Genomic DNA, 16406 nt, shown 5'->3' on the forward strand with positions numbered 1-16406 from the left:
TGCATTTTGTAAAGTGACAGATCTGAAATATTGCACACTAGTATGTGAAGTATTCTGGTTTTACTATTAATTTCTTGACCAATAGGTATGGAAAAGCTTCTTACTTGAAGTACTGTGTGTTACATTCTAAACCTAAAAGACTGAACCAACATCAGGTCCAAATAGGGTAACCAGTCAAACATACCAGTCAAAACAAGGATAATGGATATTTTCATAACGTGTGATTCCTGCTTACTTGTCAGCCAAACATATTTGTTAAATCAACTTAAAGCGGCCTCGTGTTTACCTTTAATTAGACTTGACCCAAACCTGCTTCGGTTAGCTGAGCTGAAATCTACCTGTACTGCCACTGCAGTGCAGTTAGGGGCAGAATTACTGTTATCTTTATTTGTGTAGTCCCCACGTATTCTGATACTACTAAATAAAGTTTAAAAAAGCAACATAGCAACAGCTTACTAATTCTAAATGTTGCACTGCAACATTTAAATAATGCTGCTTCCCTTGCTGCACTAGTCTGGAAAGGGACTTTATAATAACGAAAGCAACCAGAGTAAACACTTACAGCACTGTACGAGGCAGCTGCTCAGGAACACTGCACGGAGCAAACAGGAGGACTGTTTTGGAGATTCTTCTCCTATGTGCTTACAGTCCTATGTTATAGATATGAAAAGCAAACCCTTGGTGGGCTTCTGATGCTGGAGGGCCTTTATTTCAAAAATCTTTAGGCTACGATTCCTGTTTAATGCTGACTAGGCCAGGTCTGGTGGTACTCTTGTTTTCTAATATGGCATTTTACTAATCTAGAAGTCTATTTTGATATGATTTCTTAAATAATTTGTTTGGAGAAAAGTTTGTAACTACAGCAGCTGTACATTTTATGTTCAGGAAAAGTTTGAATTTAAAGGGTGCATTTTTGCTGAAAAATAAATGGGTCAGCAGAAGAGTAAATAAACAGATGGTCTGTATTACAAAGATTTACTTGCATATAAACCTTTTTTTGTCTCTCACTTGTTTATTTTTTAGCCAGGTTATGATGAGATCAACCCAGACTGGAGCCTCTCTAGTGAAAAAAGAAAGAAAATAAAAGGTATGTAGTACAGTTAGATCATTATTTTATACTGTTGTGTAGTTAAAAATTTTTACACAAATATACAAAGACCTGAAATAACTTAGTTAAATTTTGATTAGAATAGTTGCCAAAACTGTATGTATGATTTGAATTTGTAGCATGACCTTGCTAAATTAGTGTCACAATAGTTTTTTTTTAAATACTGTCTTAAGAATAAATTTTTAACCATAACCATAAGTAAGATGATATGTCAGTTAGTACAGGATTTCATTTATTATTAATAATCATGTGACTATGACTCTGTAGAATGCTGAACATTCAGCAGATATCTCATCTTTTATCAGAAGCCACTACATCACAATATTGTAGGTAACACGTTATTAGAGTCGCCTGTCTAAAACCTAAACTTACCTTTTACCTTTGCTTTCAGTATTTCAGTTCAATAAATCTTGAAAGCTAACTGTCCTGGTCTGAGTTAGAACAGAACTAGTTCTGTCCAGTGATTTTTACTGTTCAGCTGAGTCTCTGCTCAGTGACTGCACTGGCTGAAGTTAACGGCACATTGTTGCAGACAGGGTCTGCTTCTAGCAGTGACAGCGCTCGATGTTGACAGTTACTGCCAGGGGTTGGGGTACAGAAAGGCTCTGGCTTGTACTTGCTGCTGTGCAGACCAAGGTCACTGCTAAACCCTGTGTGCCACGGTGGGGGTGCCATAAGTGAAAAGGTTGCAAGTAAGTAAATAAAGTTGCACTTGTGGGGAGGAATGAACAGGACAGGTTACCCAAACCAACAAGCTATTCATTTCTATATACATCATATGCAGTACAAAGCTGAGGAGTCACAAGGGTCAAACTCTCTTCTTCAATGGCCAGCGTCTGAGGAGGACTCTGTCCATTCTTCTGCCTTCAATCCCAGTCTCTGCGTTCATGATTCCAGTTCCTGTCTACTGCTGAGTCAGTCTGGGACTTCCCAGTGCCTGCCTCCCAGCATCAGTGGTGACATGATTGCTATCAGGGAGTTGAGTTTGGTTTTGCTTTTCCATATATTTGTATATATTTAATTGTTTTTATTATTTTCTTACTAGTATTATTACATTTTCTTTTTACTATTATTGTTTCATTAAAGATGTTTTATTTTTCTTTTCCAGTCCATCAGTTTCTCTCCCTTATTCCCTTTCCTTTTCCCTTTCCCTTTGGGAGTAGAGAGCATCTGTCATTCGTTTAGTGGCCAGCTCTACCCTAAACCTTGACATTAATGTAGTTTAAAGATATTAGTTTAAGATTCTATAACAAAGGGTTTTATTTTCTCCAACTGGATTTGCCTCATGCCAGTCTTTAGTCTTTTTATCACCTGACTATTGCATGGCTCTTCCAAGAGTGCAGAGATCAATACCTACTCCATGATCCATTCACTGCTGTTTGTATATATCTGTCTTATTAAAAGATCACTGTTTCTTTGTACCAATTTTCTTGGTAATTCTATCTTTGGGTTAATTCATCTAGCCTTCATTGGTACGCTGCTAACTAAGAATTGAAATGGCATAAATGTGATAAACGTACTTGTTTCTCAGTGTTGTTTGTGGAAAGATCGTTTTCATCAGAGAGGTGGGAAATGACACTAGTGAACAAACTAAGCTAATTCTCAGGTGAACATTTTGTCCCGGTTACCATAATCAAGACAGTCTTAGAACTGACACAGCTTCCGTCCTTAGTTGTACTGACTTTTTTTTGTTTCTTTTATTGGTTTAATCTTCTTAACAACCTCATCTTGTAGGCTGTTTCAGCAGCCTTGTTCATAGTTGTGTTTTGTCTTTAAAACCAGTGTAACCTTTTCTGACTTTGATCAGTATTATGTTTGTTGCCAGGGAGACTTGGTCAAGGATGGTCTGGGAAGTATTGAAGCAGATCTTTGTCAAATATCTAAAATTTATCTTACTTTGTGCAAGGAAATCAGTTTACTGTGAATTCTTTTCATAAAATTAAGTAATAATTACATCCACAATTGATTTTTTTTCTCTTCAACAGATTAATGTGTAACTGATTTATTAAAATATAATTGATCTAAAATGCAAACTTAGTGAACCAAGGATGCATAGATGATAATAAATGTTTGTTAATTTAGGCCATCAGTGAAATCACATAGTAATTTAAGTTACTTTGGTCTTTATCTGGTGTTTAAAGTTATCTTTCTTTGTAGTGAATTCTTTTTTTTTTTATTTTATTTGTTTTAGATAAAGAATCATATTACCCGTTGATAGATGTAAATTGGTGGGCAGATAATTCTGTCATCTTGGCTCGCTGCTCTGGTGCATTGACTGTGTCATCAGTCAAGACGTTAAGAAACTTGCTGGGAAAGTCATGTGAGTGGTTTGAGAGTTCTCCTCAGGTCACTTCAGCTCACGATGGAGGATTTCTAAGTCTGGAGGTGAGGAACGTGCACAAGCAGATACATTTTTGGAATGCAGTAGAACAGTGTGCTTTTATATATGTAATCCTAAGGAAGTTGTGTGTGTGGTATGGTTGAAAAAATAAAAGCTATTATTACTAATAGAAAAAATGTTTCTTTGTTGCTAGGTAGGTATTTCAGGGAAGTTCTGAACTTGTTGCAATTTAACCGTCTTAAAGAGTGGATTATCAAATAAATTCTTGAGAGGAGAAGCAGAACTAGAAGACTGAGTGTGAATGCGAGGAATCTTGGTGCAGGAAAATGTTTGTGTCCCTGCTTTATATGTTAGTGCATTTGAAGAATATTGCAAGCATCCCTCTCCCATTTTGAAACAGATGCCTCTTACAGAGGGAGTGCATTTAAAAGAAATGAGGGTCAGATTTAAATTAAATGTGTCATGTAAGATATGTACTGGTTTTTTTGTTCATCTTTAGTAAGATTCCAGGAAGGAGTAGAACATAATGAGTGTTGGAGCGTGTCCAAAGAAGGGCAACAAGTCTTGTGAGGGGTCTAGAGTACAAGTCCTCTGAGGAGCAGCTGAGGGAACTGGGGTGTTTAGCCTGGAGAAAAGGAGGCCCAGGGGAGACCTTATCACTCTCTACAAGTACCTGAAAGGAGTTTCTAGCAAGATGGAGGTCAGTGTCTTCTCCCAAGCAACAAGTGATAGGACAAGATGAAATGGCCTCAAGTTGTGCCAGGGGAGGTTTAGATTGGATATTGTGTAACATTTCTTCACTGGAAGGCTTGTGGGGCACTGGAACAGGCTGCTGAGGGAAGTGGTGGAGTCACCATCCCTGAAGGTATTTAAAAGACATGTGGATGTCATGCTTAGTGACCTGGTTTATTGGTGGACTTGGCAGTGCTGGGTTAGTGGTTGGACCTGATAATCTTAAAGGTCTCTTCCAACCACAATGAATCTATGATTCTATAACGAAATTAGAAACTAAGAAAATTATTCTTTCCTAAGGCTTACACTGAAATAGGTCTTAAACATCTTAGATAAAAATTTAAAATAATATTTATCAGAATATTTCAATACGTATCAAAGCTTGCATGTATGTTTTTGAAGGTTTATTATTATGGAAATAAGACACAGCCAGTGAATGGCATGTTACAGCTGAAGGATGTAGTCTGTGATTACATTTGCATTCAACAGGTAACCTTGCTTTGAATAGCTAAGAGTTGAAAACATTGCTGTATGCTGCAGTGAGCTATATAACAGGGTATGAAGATATCTTCACAGTTCTTTCCTGTCTGGGGTGCTTTAGGAGGTTTAATGTAACAACAGGATACATTTAAGAAGCCTTCACTCTTGATTCAGTAGGTAAGGGATGAAGGCTCAGATCTAGGAGGCAGACATGGTCAGGACTGTGGAGCATGTTAAAAGAATGTGCATGTTAGGCAAGCTGAGTAATTAAGGGTTTAAAGGAGGAAGGGAAGGATGTTGATTTTGAAGTTTGAAGTACTGGAAGTGGAGATGTACTCAATTCTCATCAAACTAGTTGAGGAGTACTAGATGGATGCTTCATTTTCCTATTTTTCAGTGTGAGATAAAACTTGTTCCAAAGAAATTACGCTTGGAAAGCAGGCCTGGTGATGAAGATGAGGGAGAAGATGACTCTGACTCAGAGGATGAAACTTCTGCCAAGGACAGATACTTCGGCTACCTAAAGCAAGGCCTGTACTTTGTGACAGAAATGGAACGATTTGCTCCTCCACGGAAACGTCCACGTTCTATTACGAAGAATTTCCGCCTTGTTAGTTTGAGATCCACAACTCCAGAGGAATTGTACCAGAGAAAAGTAAGTATAGAAGGAAAGGTCATCTCTTTCTTAATCAGCTTTATTTAGAACAAACTTTTAATTTTTCTTTTAAGTTTTCTGTATTAAGAGAAGGATGTAGACACATATTTCTAAAGGTCTCATAGTTGTCAGAGTACTGTGTAACCTAATCAAAGTTGTTTAAAACTAGCATTATAATAATTCAAATGAGATGACATTTGCAGGTCATTGGGGAGACACTGTGCATCATTAGCTTGGCCAGACTTGGAAGTGTACTCTTCAGTGTTTACAAATAATGAAAGACCTGGCAAATATATTGAGTGGAATTAGTTTAGCTTGTTATTGGCCAGGGCATGGGTTAATTTCTACTCTGATGTGAATGTAGTTTACTTGCATGTTTTTTCAAGCATATGTACAAATTAAGCTTGTGACTCACTCTTATTGAGCAGATACTTTGTTTTTTAAGACTACTCTAGGCAGTGCTTTGTCTAGGCCATTTCAAGTGTTTTGATGGTAAAACATCCCACCCTGTAACTGTTTGGAGTTTCCAGGGAGTGCTAATGTCATACGGGGTTACCTAAATAACTTTTTTTTTTTTTGATGAAAAATCTCTGATTTTTCTAGAGGTGTCCCATCTGATCTGAGTCTTATTCATCTGTATCTTGTGCCATTCTCTTTCTCACCTGCTAAAGCATACCCTCAGTAATTATCCCTCTACCTGTTTCAACACACAATTAATAACTGATTTTTCAATATGGAAATAATGAATGACTTTCATTTTCATGTGTTTGCTTTTTAGATTGATAATGAAGAATATAGGGAAGCTTTGTGTTTGGCTCAAGCATATGGCCTTGATTCTGATCTTGTGTATCAAAGACAGTGGAGGAAGTCGGCTGTTAATGTTGCTTCAATTCAAGACTACTTGGTGGGGTTTTTGTGACTTTTAGGTTTTTGTATCATAATGTCTGTGTTACCTTTATAGAAATTGAATTCTCAATTGTGTTCTAATTTATGCAACATAAATTTGTGGCAACTGGGAGAGCTATCCTGCAAATTTCATTTCATATTGTGTAGAAGAAAGTGATCATGTTAATTTAACTGAAGGCCTGTTCAGAAGACCTTGGAAGTTACTGGAAATCTTTCCTTTCAAGTATCTTCTAATTTCTGCTAACAGGATCTTGCTTTCTCTGGTGTAATCTCTCCCCCCACACAGCAGTAGGTTGTTGCATGGCAAGTGAATAATAATTGCTGGAATTACAAAGCATTTAAATAACTTCCAAGTATTTTAGGAAACTAAATGGGAAGGTGAAGTTGGTATCAGTAGCAAAACTGGAATAACAAACATTTGCAGCGAACTCTGCTACCTGTAACTGGAGCTTTTTCAGTAGAATCCAACATGGGGTTTTTTGGCATGGAAGAAAGACTTCAAACTCATCAGACTAGTGTTGCTGCACAACCTAATGGTGCTATAGGGTAAAATCCTCTGAGAGATCAAGAGAAATGTCATCTAACTTCTGTTTTTTTTCACGTCAGATATTAATTGAATGTCAAGATAAGATTTTTTTTTTTTTTTTTTTTTTTTTTAAAAGTACATTTACAACTAGTCTTGCGATATAATTAAATTTAAGAAAAAATTTTTTTTTTTTTTTTTTTTTTTTTTACAAGTAGCCATTCTCTGTGCTATATAATCTTAGCTGAAGATCAGCAGTTAAGGCCAATAATGTTTTGTGACCCTGGTGTGTCTTTTTTGTCACAGAATCCTACTGGCATATGAAGAGATTGATACTGAAAAAGACTCCTGTGCTATTGTGGAATATATTTGGTTTATAAAAACAGCATTTTTGCCCCAAATCATCACATTTTATTTAGTGTAAAGAGGAGTGATAATAATTAGGGAATACAAATAACAACTTCTGTTCCAATTGTGAAAATTCTGCTAAATCATTTGGTATTTCTGTGCCCTTTTCTGCTGTATGTACTCTAGGGGAATTATGGTTTTTGTGTTCTCACCTCTTTTGTTTGTTCACATTGTCAGTTACCAGATTAACTTGACATATTCTGAAGTTGAAGAAACACATTAGAAGATTTTAACATCTCTGGTTTCATTGCTTTGGATTGAAGCATGTAACATTGTGTCTATGCTCTTGTTCTTGGTCAGAGCAAAATTAAGAAGCGTGCATGGGTTCTTCATGAGTGCTTGGAAAGAGTTCCAGAAAATGTGGATGCTGCTAAGAAGCTTCTTCAGTACGGCTTGAAAGGCACAGACTTGGAGGCTCTTGTGGCCATAGGAAAAGGAGAAGATGGTGGAAGGTTTGGGAAGAGTATTTGGTTTTGGTTTTGTTTTCTTTTTAAAGAAAGGTGTATGAAATCTTTTTTAATAATTTGGTAAAATTTTTTTATCAGCCACTAATGAAAATACTAAGATGCTTTTGCAGGTTATAAAGAATGGTAATGCTTTGAATCAAACCATTCTAAAGATGTCCACAAGGTACCTATACTCATTTTACCTTTGTAAAGGGTAAAATCACTGTTTTTTACTGCATTTTCCCTCTTTTCTAGATGTCCTTTATTTTCTTCATCACAGAGAACTTCTGTTCATTATTTCTCTATGAGAATCTGTTTCAGTGGCCTCTTCTGGAGGCTGCGACTACTGCTGTAAATGTGCTTTCTCGTACCTCTGAATTGCTGTAGTGATCAAGTGGGGCAAAAGCAAAACACAGCAGATCAGTGTGGAAATACATGCAGAGACAATTCTCTTCAGTATTCAGTTCCTGGTGGTAGAAATAGAATGAGCAGTTCTTTCTTTGTGCAGTCATATGTTACCTTTGTATGCTGTAGAGCTGCTGCTGGTCCCAGTGCTACCTTTGGCTTTTAGAAAATCTAACAACCATCATAGCTGTGTGGTTGGTGGTTTGGTTTTTTGGTTTGTTTTAGGGAGGGGATGGAAACAAGAGATGATGCCTTTTATTGGCTTGTGGTGAGTCTCTGGTGCTTTATAACAGCAGAGCTTCTAAAATGAAAACTTCCTTCTAAAATGAAAACTTCCTTCTAAAATGAAAACTTCCTTCTAAAATGAAAACTTCCTTCTAAAATGAAAACTTCCTTCTAAAATGAAAACTTCCTTCTAAAATGAAAACTTCCTTCTAAAATGAAAACTTCCTTCTAAAATGAAAACTTCCTTCTAAAATGAAAACTTCCTTCTAAAATGAAAACTTCCTTCTAAAATGAAAACTTCCTTCTAAAATGAAAACTTCCTTCTAAAATGAAAACTTCCTTCTAAAATGAAAACTTCCTTCTAAAATGAAAACTTCCTTCTAAAATGAAAACTTCCTTCTAAAATGAAAACTTCCTTCTAAAATGAAAACTTCCTTCTAAAATGAAAACTTCCTTCTAAAATGAAAACTTCCTTCTAAAATGAAAACTTCCTTCTAAAATGAAAACTTCCTTCTAAAATGAAAACTTCCTTCTAAAATGAAAACTTCCTTCTAAAATGAAAACTTCCTTCTAAAATGAAAACTTCCTTCTAAAATGAAATAAACATATAAAAGTAATATGTTTATTGACAAATTGGTCCATCATAGTTTTTCTGGGGGGTGGGGTGGTGTTCGGTTTTTTGTTTTTTAAAATCAACGTTAATTACATTGTTTGTTTTGTCTTTCAGATTTATCTTACCGGGGGAGGTGGACATTGAAATTCCCTATGAAGACTTCTTGTCATCAGATGAAGAAATTGGTACTAGAAAGCAAAAAGAGGCCAAGAAGCGTCAAGAACTTCTGTTATCAGTAAACTTCTCAAAGTAAATGAAACGTTAGGCTATGTTTTATTCAGAGTTACAGGTTTATTATAACTATACAGTTGCAAGAACATAATTACTGTCATGCATTTATTCCTACTAGAAAAGTGGTTTAAATTTCAGTTGGCATTATATTGTCAGAGTTCTTGATTTGTTTAATTTCTTGATATATGCCAGTGCACAAGGTAATTAAAATGTGTAACTATTGTCTCCATATGCACGTGATTTTCAATATCAATTGTAAGCATGAAAATTCCTGTTTTGAATGCAGGCTGACACTGGAACAAAAAGAACTCTGCCGTAGCAGGCTGAAACTGTTAAGTTATCTTGATCGCCTTGAAACCTATGAGGTGAGAAAACTTGGTAACTGTTAACAGTCTTTTGAGTTCTCATTGACTTTTTCGTCACATCATCATATCTTTTTTTTTTTTTGTTATGTGTTGTAGTATTAATGTTTATAGTCTTTTTGAAATGCTGCAGTCTCTCACTTGAGAATCAAGAAAGCTGTTTTCTGTTCAAGCTGCCCTATTTCTCCCGCTTTATTGTTGCAAATGGCCAGCTTCTAGTGTTGAGAGATAAAGTTGGGCAGAAGCCTGCTTTGAACATACTGTGTCTGCAGGGAATTAAGTTATGCAACAATGTGGGAGGTGGAGTAGGTGCAGGATTACTATTATTTCATTCTGTCAGTCTAATTAGCAAGTTTTATTTGGATTCTCTAACAAATCCTTTTCTTCCATGAATTTACTGAAGGGAGTTTTTGGAATGTCAAACTGTACTTCACTTAGTTTTTTAATTTTAACTTCGCAGTTAGCACTAGTCACGTACTGACCATGTCTCTTTCTAATTAGGGTTTAGATAACACTAGTTAAAATAAGACGTAGAATTGTCCTAGCTTATGAAACAAAAATGTATCTGTTTTTTTCATACTGAAACAAACAACAAAAAAACAACAGCATGCTTTTCCACATATATCTCATACTTATCCTAAGATAAAGAAACATGTAGACTTTTTGATGCTTTTGTAAATCTTGTGTAAAAAACCCCTATCTTTTCTAAAAGTTTTTTTTGTTTTATTTTTTAAAGGAAATCCTTGGAGGGCCTCATGCAGCTGAACAGCACTATGACAGTGAATTCTTCAAGAAGTTCAGAAATCAGAATATTGTACTTTCAGCAAGAAGTTATGCTCGGGTATTAATATTTATTTTGCTAGAATGTAATTTTGTTTTGGTATTGCTGTTTGCATGTAAGTGCATTCCACCCCCCCCGCCTTTGAACTTGGTTGAATCTCAGTGGGAATTTTAGAGGTGGGGGTTGTGTTTGTTTGATTGTAAATAAATAAATGCAGTGACCCTGATCTAACTTTCTTTATTGCTAAAGAAAATTTTTAAATTAAATGTTTGTTGCATTTCTTCCTCATTTTCAGTCTAAATCGGTCTTAACTAGTTCTGCAACTTAATGTCTTGCTCTTTAGGAAAGCAATGTCAGAGCCCTGGAAATTTTGTTCACTTTCCATGGATCAGCTTTACTTCCACACAGACAGGCGATTCTCTCCAATTTTCCAGAGACTACTTCACCACATGAATATGCTTTCTTGCTGCCTGAAGCTTGGTAAGAATGCATGAATGGATATTAGCTAAAAAAAAGAAGATTTTTAGGATAATACTTCAATTAGTTTCCATATGTAGCAATCTGCTGGTAATTATTACCTGGAATCAAGAGAGCAGGTTTGCTTTTATGTACTCGACCAGTCTTAATTTTCTGCTTTACTTCATGCCATTCATGGAAGTTTTTGGTCTCTTTTGGTTATTACCAGGAAAGTAGGGACTTTAAATGTTCTTGCCTCAATTATACATAGGAGGAAGCATGGCCTTGCCTGGCCTGAAACTCCCAGCTTTTCACAAGTGTAAGTTCAAGTCTGTAAGTGGTTTGTAATAACAGTCAGCATTAGGAAATTAATAATACAAGTGTTTAGCATCCTGGAAGCAATTACATTTTTCTGGATTTGTTTTGAAATGTAATATAACACTTAGGCAGTCAGTAAGTTCAAGATAACTTATCTTCTGATTCTTGTGCAGCTTGCTAAGATAAAATTAGGAAGAGCTTTAAATCTACACTTTTCTGCTTTTTCATTTCAGCATAAAAAGTTAGTGTTTGTATTTCATGTAATTTTCATAAGTGTCTTCCTTGAATATCATGATAATGCTCTGTGTATTAATTAAAATAATTTTTTTTGCTTATAGAGTGTTTCTTTCAAACACTTCAATTATGAAATTAGTTTCCAAGCATACTGTTCAGTGCCTGTAAAGAACTGGAGAAGTTTCATTATTCAATAATTTACAATAGGACTTTGAAGCCTTTCTTCAGAGGGATAGTTTTTGGAATACCTAATAGAGGTTTTTTTGGTAGTCTTCCAGTATTATAGTGAAGTTTTTAATTTCAGAGGTTTTAACAGTCCCATTTGGAGAATTCTCCGTGTAGAAGAGGTTTTTCTAAATTCATCAAGTTATTCCCCTTACATTTTCCCTAGCTTATAATACTTACCACTTTTTTCCCCTCTAAGCAGATGTTTTTTTTTTATTTAATGATATCTAATACTTACCAGTGTGCTTTTTATTGGGTTGGTAGTATTAGGAACACATTTAATTAGTTAGTTATGGTGTGAAAACACTTGTTTTATCCTTTTCTTTAAGGTAACAGGATTATGAGGAGAAATTATTGCAGTGTTTATAAAATTGGTGAAAGAGATTCCAGTTTTTATCTTTTGCTTTGGTAAGATTTATAATGTGAGAGAGAAGGAAGAAGATTCTTCTTAAATGTGGTTATGATACTTTGTTTATAAACAGATTCCCCTTCATTCTGAAAGGTTTTGTGTTCTTCATTGTGTTTTTTTTATTTTGTTGTTGTGATGGGTTGTATTGTTTTAGAAACTGACTTATGCCCTAAGAGGCAAAATGACAATTAAAATAAAACATTTCACCAGTGATTTAGTAGTGAAGTAGTAGTGAAGATCTAGATGTGAAGTTATGGGTTAAGAACTTAGTTTTGTCTGCTGTTGAAAAATGGAAATGTGTAGTTTGAATCTTTGTTCCTGTGGCAGACATAACTTTTCAGTGCTAGGATTAGGTATGTGCAGGTTCAGGCTTTTTTTTTCTTTTTTAGATTGCAGAACAGATAATACGGTATGTCTTTTGAAATACATGTCTTTGGAAAACTACAAAATGAGGATGAGAGCAAGTCCTATACACACAAATCCCATATACTTATAAAAATATACTGTATATTTGATCTAACCAGCTTCTAAAACTGTTTTTGTGTTAAAAAACTGATCACTCACATATTGGTAGATATATTCAATATATATACTGTAATATATAATAGTGTTAAATATGTATTGATTAAAATAATTAAAATATCTATTAATGAGAATAATATACTCGTGGATTACACTCACGTTGTAGAAAGTACCATTTTCTTATTAATTTAAAAAGTTTTTTTTTTTTAAATGGACTGGGGGGAAGACTCATCCCAATAGCTTCAGCTTCTGGCAGTTCTTGTTTCATGTAACTCAGAATGAATCCATGTAAATCAAAGAGAATTGAAGTTTGTGGTTGTCATAAGTGAATTTATTTGGCTTTTTAGTTCTAGTATTTATTTTTTAAACGATTTATTAGCATGAATAGAATTACTGACATTTTGTAGATATGTAGTTGTTATGAAATCCAGTTTAAGTGAATGTGCTATCTAGTTTAATTCTCTATAGAACATAGTATGTAGATATAATTTACCTTAAATTAACTGATTGAACAAGGTTATGATACAACTTATGAAACTATTTAATTCCCACATAATATTAAAAATTTGCAAGTACTTAAAGTTGCAAGTAATAAACTTCTGAACAAAAGGAAAATGCTGCAGAAATATAAACCCTAGCGTTGTAATTGATAGAAGAAAATGTCTGCAGCATTACAAACTAGCATCTCTTCAGCTTATGCAGCTTGTAATTACAGTGGTCTTGGGATGAGGGGTGCGAATGATTCAGTCTATCCTCATGAACTTTGACTCTAGACAAATCTTATTAAGGATTTTGAGTCAGGAAATACTTATTCTGGTTTCCTCTTTAAATTTCACACTGTTGCATTTATGCAGTAGGATACATGCTGGATATCAAGGATTTTCTGCTTTCAGCTGCAAAGATGACAGATCTCTCTTGTGTTGCTTTGAGCACCTTGTTTTTTGAAAATTCAAGGCAATAATTGTCTCTACCAAGAGATTCCAACAGGGTAATTGGTCGCTGTGGTACATGTGTTGAGACCACTAACATGGACCCAGCTGCATGATAGTGCCACGTTAAGAGTGCAGCCTGCCACAGTGACGATGCTTAAAGAATGCCTTGTTGATGCCTTCGCTGCTTGGCCTCCTGCAGCTCAGACTTCTTGCTGAGCAGTGTGCAGCTCTGGAAGCAGAAAAGATTTTGGTGGAGGAAGAAAATACTCTAGTTTGTCTTCATATATCGCCCTTTGTGTGTACGATGAAGTATTGCTGGAAATTGACCATATTGTGTCTGTTTATATGGAGAACTTTAAGAGGGTTGATTCCCAGCTGGAGCTCTCTGAGGTGACACCTATCCTTATGGAAAACTACATTGTTCTGTGTTCTCTTAGTTCCCCTATCTATAGGGGAATCTGACTGAGGAAAACCTTGAGACTGTATAGCAGGTGCGTGTGCATGGAAGAGGTGAGGTGGGACAAACAGGCACCTCTAGCTATTGCTAGGCAAAAGCGTTGAAACACAATTGCTTGCTGTACACCACCATGAATGCACATGAAAGTGCTGCATCTGAAGAATTTCATTACCTATGAGACATGTTTTTGTAAAGGTTGCACTATCATTGCCACTTCCTTTCATCTGGAGCCTCTAGTTCAGCTTCAGATAGTAAAGTCTAAGTACCTAGGTGAGAGAAAGTCTTGTTTTGCCAGTGCATTCTATAGGCATAAAGCAGTTGTTTTTCTTGTTACTGAAACATGGCATTTACATTATGGCCAGTGTCACAAAAATTTTAAGGTCTTAGTGTGCATAACAAATGGGGTGAGAAGATTAGAAGAATTTCTTTTTTTTCTGTCTTCTGGGCCAGGTTGATAGGAAATATATACTTTTTTTTTCTCTCTTTTCCTGTATCTGCTTGTGAAAAGTCTCAAGTGATAGATATCCTTTTGTTTCTCATTTTTGGCACATGTTTTGTAGGTTAGCATCTTTAGGGGTCGGCCTCAGAACTGTTCAGGAGGAAGTTTGTAATGTCTGAGCAGGGGATTTATATATACATGAGACTCTTGGAAAAGACTGCAAATTATATAAGCTCAGCAGCTCCTGGAGTTGAGAAGGAATCTGAAATACTAAGATGCATTGGTGGCTCTAATGCCTGTCGGCTTAAAATTGGTATTGTGATAGACTGACATTACTCAGTAATGTGTTTTTGCAGAATTGTGATTGTCATGTTTTCCTACCTCTTTTTGTATTATTTCTCAGCTTTTTTTTTTTTATTATAATGACGGCTTCTGAATCTCTGCTCTCTCTTAATCTCTGCTCTTTCTCAAAGATCCATCAGATACACAGTCTTCATCTGTTAAGACAACTAGAGTGAAGGTGGTAAATGTTTAGGTATTCAAATGAGATGATAGCTCTTTCTAATCTCTGTTGTAATAGCTGCAGGTTGTGATCTTAGTCTATAGTTAAGACTGTTGCCCTCTGGTTTTTAAAGGTGATCTCAGAGGAGAATAATGCTTTACTACCATTATAAATACATAACCAGAGTATTTTTCCTTTTCTTTTAATTTTATTATCCTTTTTATTACATTTAAGTGTTATATTGCAACATTACTGCTCACATTTTAAAGTCACAGAAGTTGGTAATTTCAAATGTATGGTCCTCTCAACAGCCATAGGTCTGCTATATTGCACATTACACTGGTAGTAAAAATCTTCCCTCTAAGGTAGCAACTTTTAATGTGTTTCTGCTTTTTTACTCCTTAACTTTCTCAAGATTGGTTTTCAGTCATGGCTTGAAGTGAATTTTTACTGAAGAGTTGTGGATGAACACCATTTGCCTGATGAACTGGGATGGGAGTGGAAATATCTTCTAAAAACTTAGTGAAGCTTTTAAAACCTTAAAATTTCCATGTAGTTGACTCTCATCTATGAATAAATACTACACAATTAAACTAAGAGGTTTATAAGCAGTTAACTCTGCCTTTCCATAATGATATCTTCTCCTGAACTAGGCTTCTAGTTACTGCCTGCGGCACTGCAGTTTCGATAAAGCTCTTACAGCTTCATGTCTTTTCTTAGTATGTGTATGTAAATAGGCTTGATGACTGAACGTCTGCAGAACTGTCTGATACATAGTCCTCACATTTTCGTATTTTCTTCTTCACTTCTGAAACTGACTTGCCTTTGGTTTTAGTGTAGTTCAGAAGTGTTCATGTTAAAAGAATTAATTCCATGGTCAGTTCTTTTTATTTGTTTAAATTCATTTGTATAGTGCTACAGTGGAGTAAATAAAAAGAGCGTAAGTTTTGTATGCAAAAATGTTTTCTTTGCACTAAGGGAAAGAGGAAAAACAGTTTAGAGGGAACAATGTAGTGTTTGAGATGTGTTTGGAAAAAAAGAATTCTTAGATCTTATATTCTAGTATGAAGCAGGAAAAAAAGAAAAGTTTTGAGGGAAAGATGAACTTATGATGATGACATTTGTGTTCCTGTCTGGATTGACTCCTGGTAGGAGCAGGGGAGATTCTTGGGGTCCATGTAAAAGTTAGAGCAGTGGTTTGGGAGAACAGAAGTTCTTCTGGAAACTGGCCTATGTGGGGATCTGGGAAGACAGCAGGAGGAGCTCACTCTGCACCAGAAGGCTGCTTCAGAAAGTGATCTGACAAAAGTTCTGTAGGTATTTAGTCATGAGGAGATTTTGAAGAGGAGAAGGAGAAATTGAAGCTATTAAAAAAAAGGGCAACAAAGCTGGTGAAGGGTCCAGAGAGCAAGTCTGACGAGATGAGGCCGATGGAACTGAAGCTGTTTAGCCTGGAGAAAAGGAGGCTGAGGGGGAGACCTTATTGCTCTCTACAACTACCTGAAAGGAAGCTGTGGAGAGGTGGGGTTTGGTCTCTTCTCCTGTGTGACAAGTGACAGGACAAGAGGAAATGGCCTTAAGTTATGGCAGGGGAGATTTAGGTTAGATATCAGGAGGGACTTCTTTATGGAGAGGATTGTGAAGCATTGGAACCGGCTGCCCGGAGAGGTGGGGGAGTCCCCATCCCTGGAGGGGT

At 35.9% G+C, this 16406-nt stretch overlaps 1 protein-coding gene across 1 annotated transcript in view; it reads left to right on the forward strand.

The window, feature by feature from the left end:
• The window catches only part of NBAS (neuroblastoma amplified sequence), a gene marked incomplete at both ends in the record, with an annotated part of 71699 nt that overhangs the window by 18814 nt on the left and 36479 nt on the right, over positions 1–16406 (forward strand). Inside the window, 9 exons of the mRNA XM_010132883.1 lie at positions 1024–1087; positions 3300–3493; positions 5059–5316; positions 6095–6220; positions 7454–7605; positions 8957–9091; positions 9360–9438; positions 10172–10276; positions 10560–10696. Of these exons, the coding sequence (XP_010131185.1) occupies positions 1024–1087; positions 3300–3493; positions 5059–5316; positions 6095–6220; positions 7454–7605; positions 8957–9091; positions 9360–9438; positions 10172–10276; positions 10560–10696 (1250 nt within the window). The remainder of the gene's footprint in view (positions 1–1023; positions 1088–3299; positions 3494–5058; positions 5317–6094; positions 6221–7453; positions 7606–8956; positions 9092–9359; positions 9439–10171; positions 10277–10559; positions 10697–16406) is intronic.

The sequence above is a fragment of the Buceros rhinoceros genome, unplaced genomic scaffold (assembly GCF_000710305.1).
Source record: "Buceros rhinoceros silvestris isolate BGI_N320 unplaced genomic scaffold, ASM71030v1 scaffold13213, whole genome shotgun sequence".
Taxonomy (NCBI): Eukaryota; Metazoa; Chordata; class Aves; order Bucerotiformes; family Bucerotidae; genus Buceros; species Buceros rhinoceros.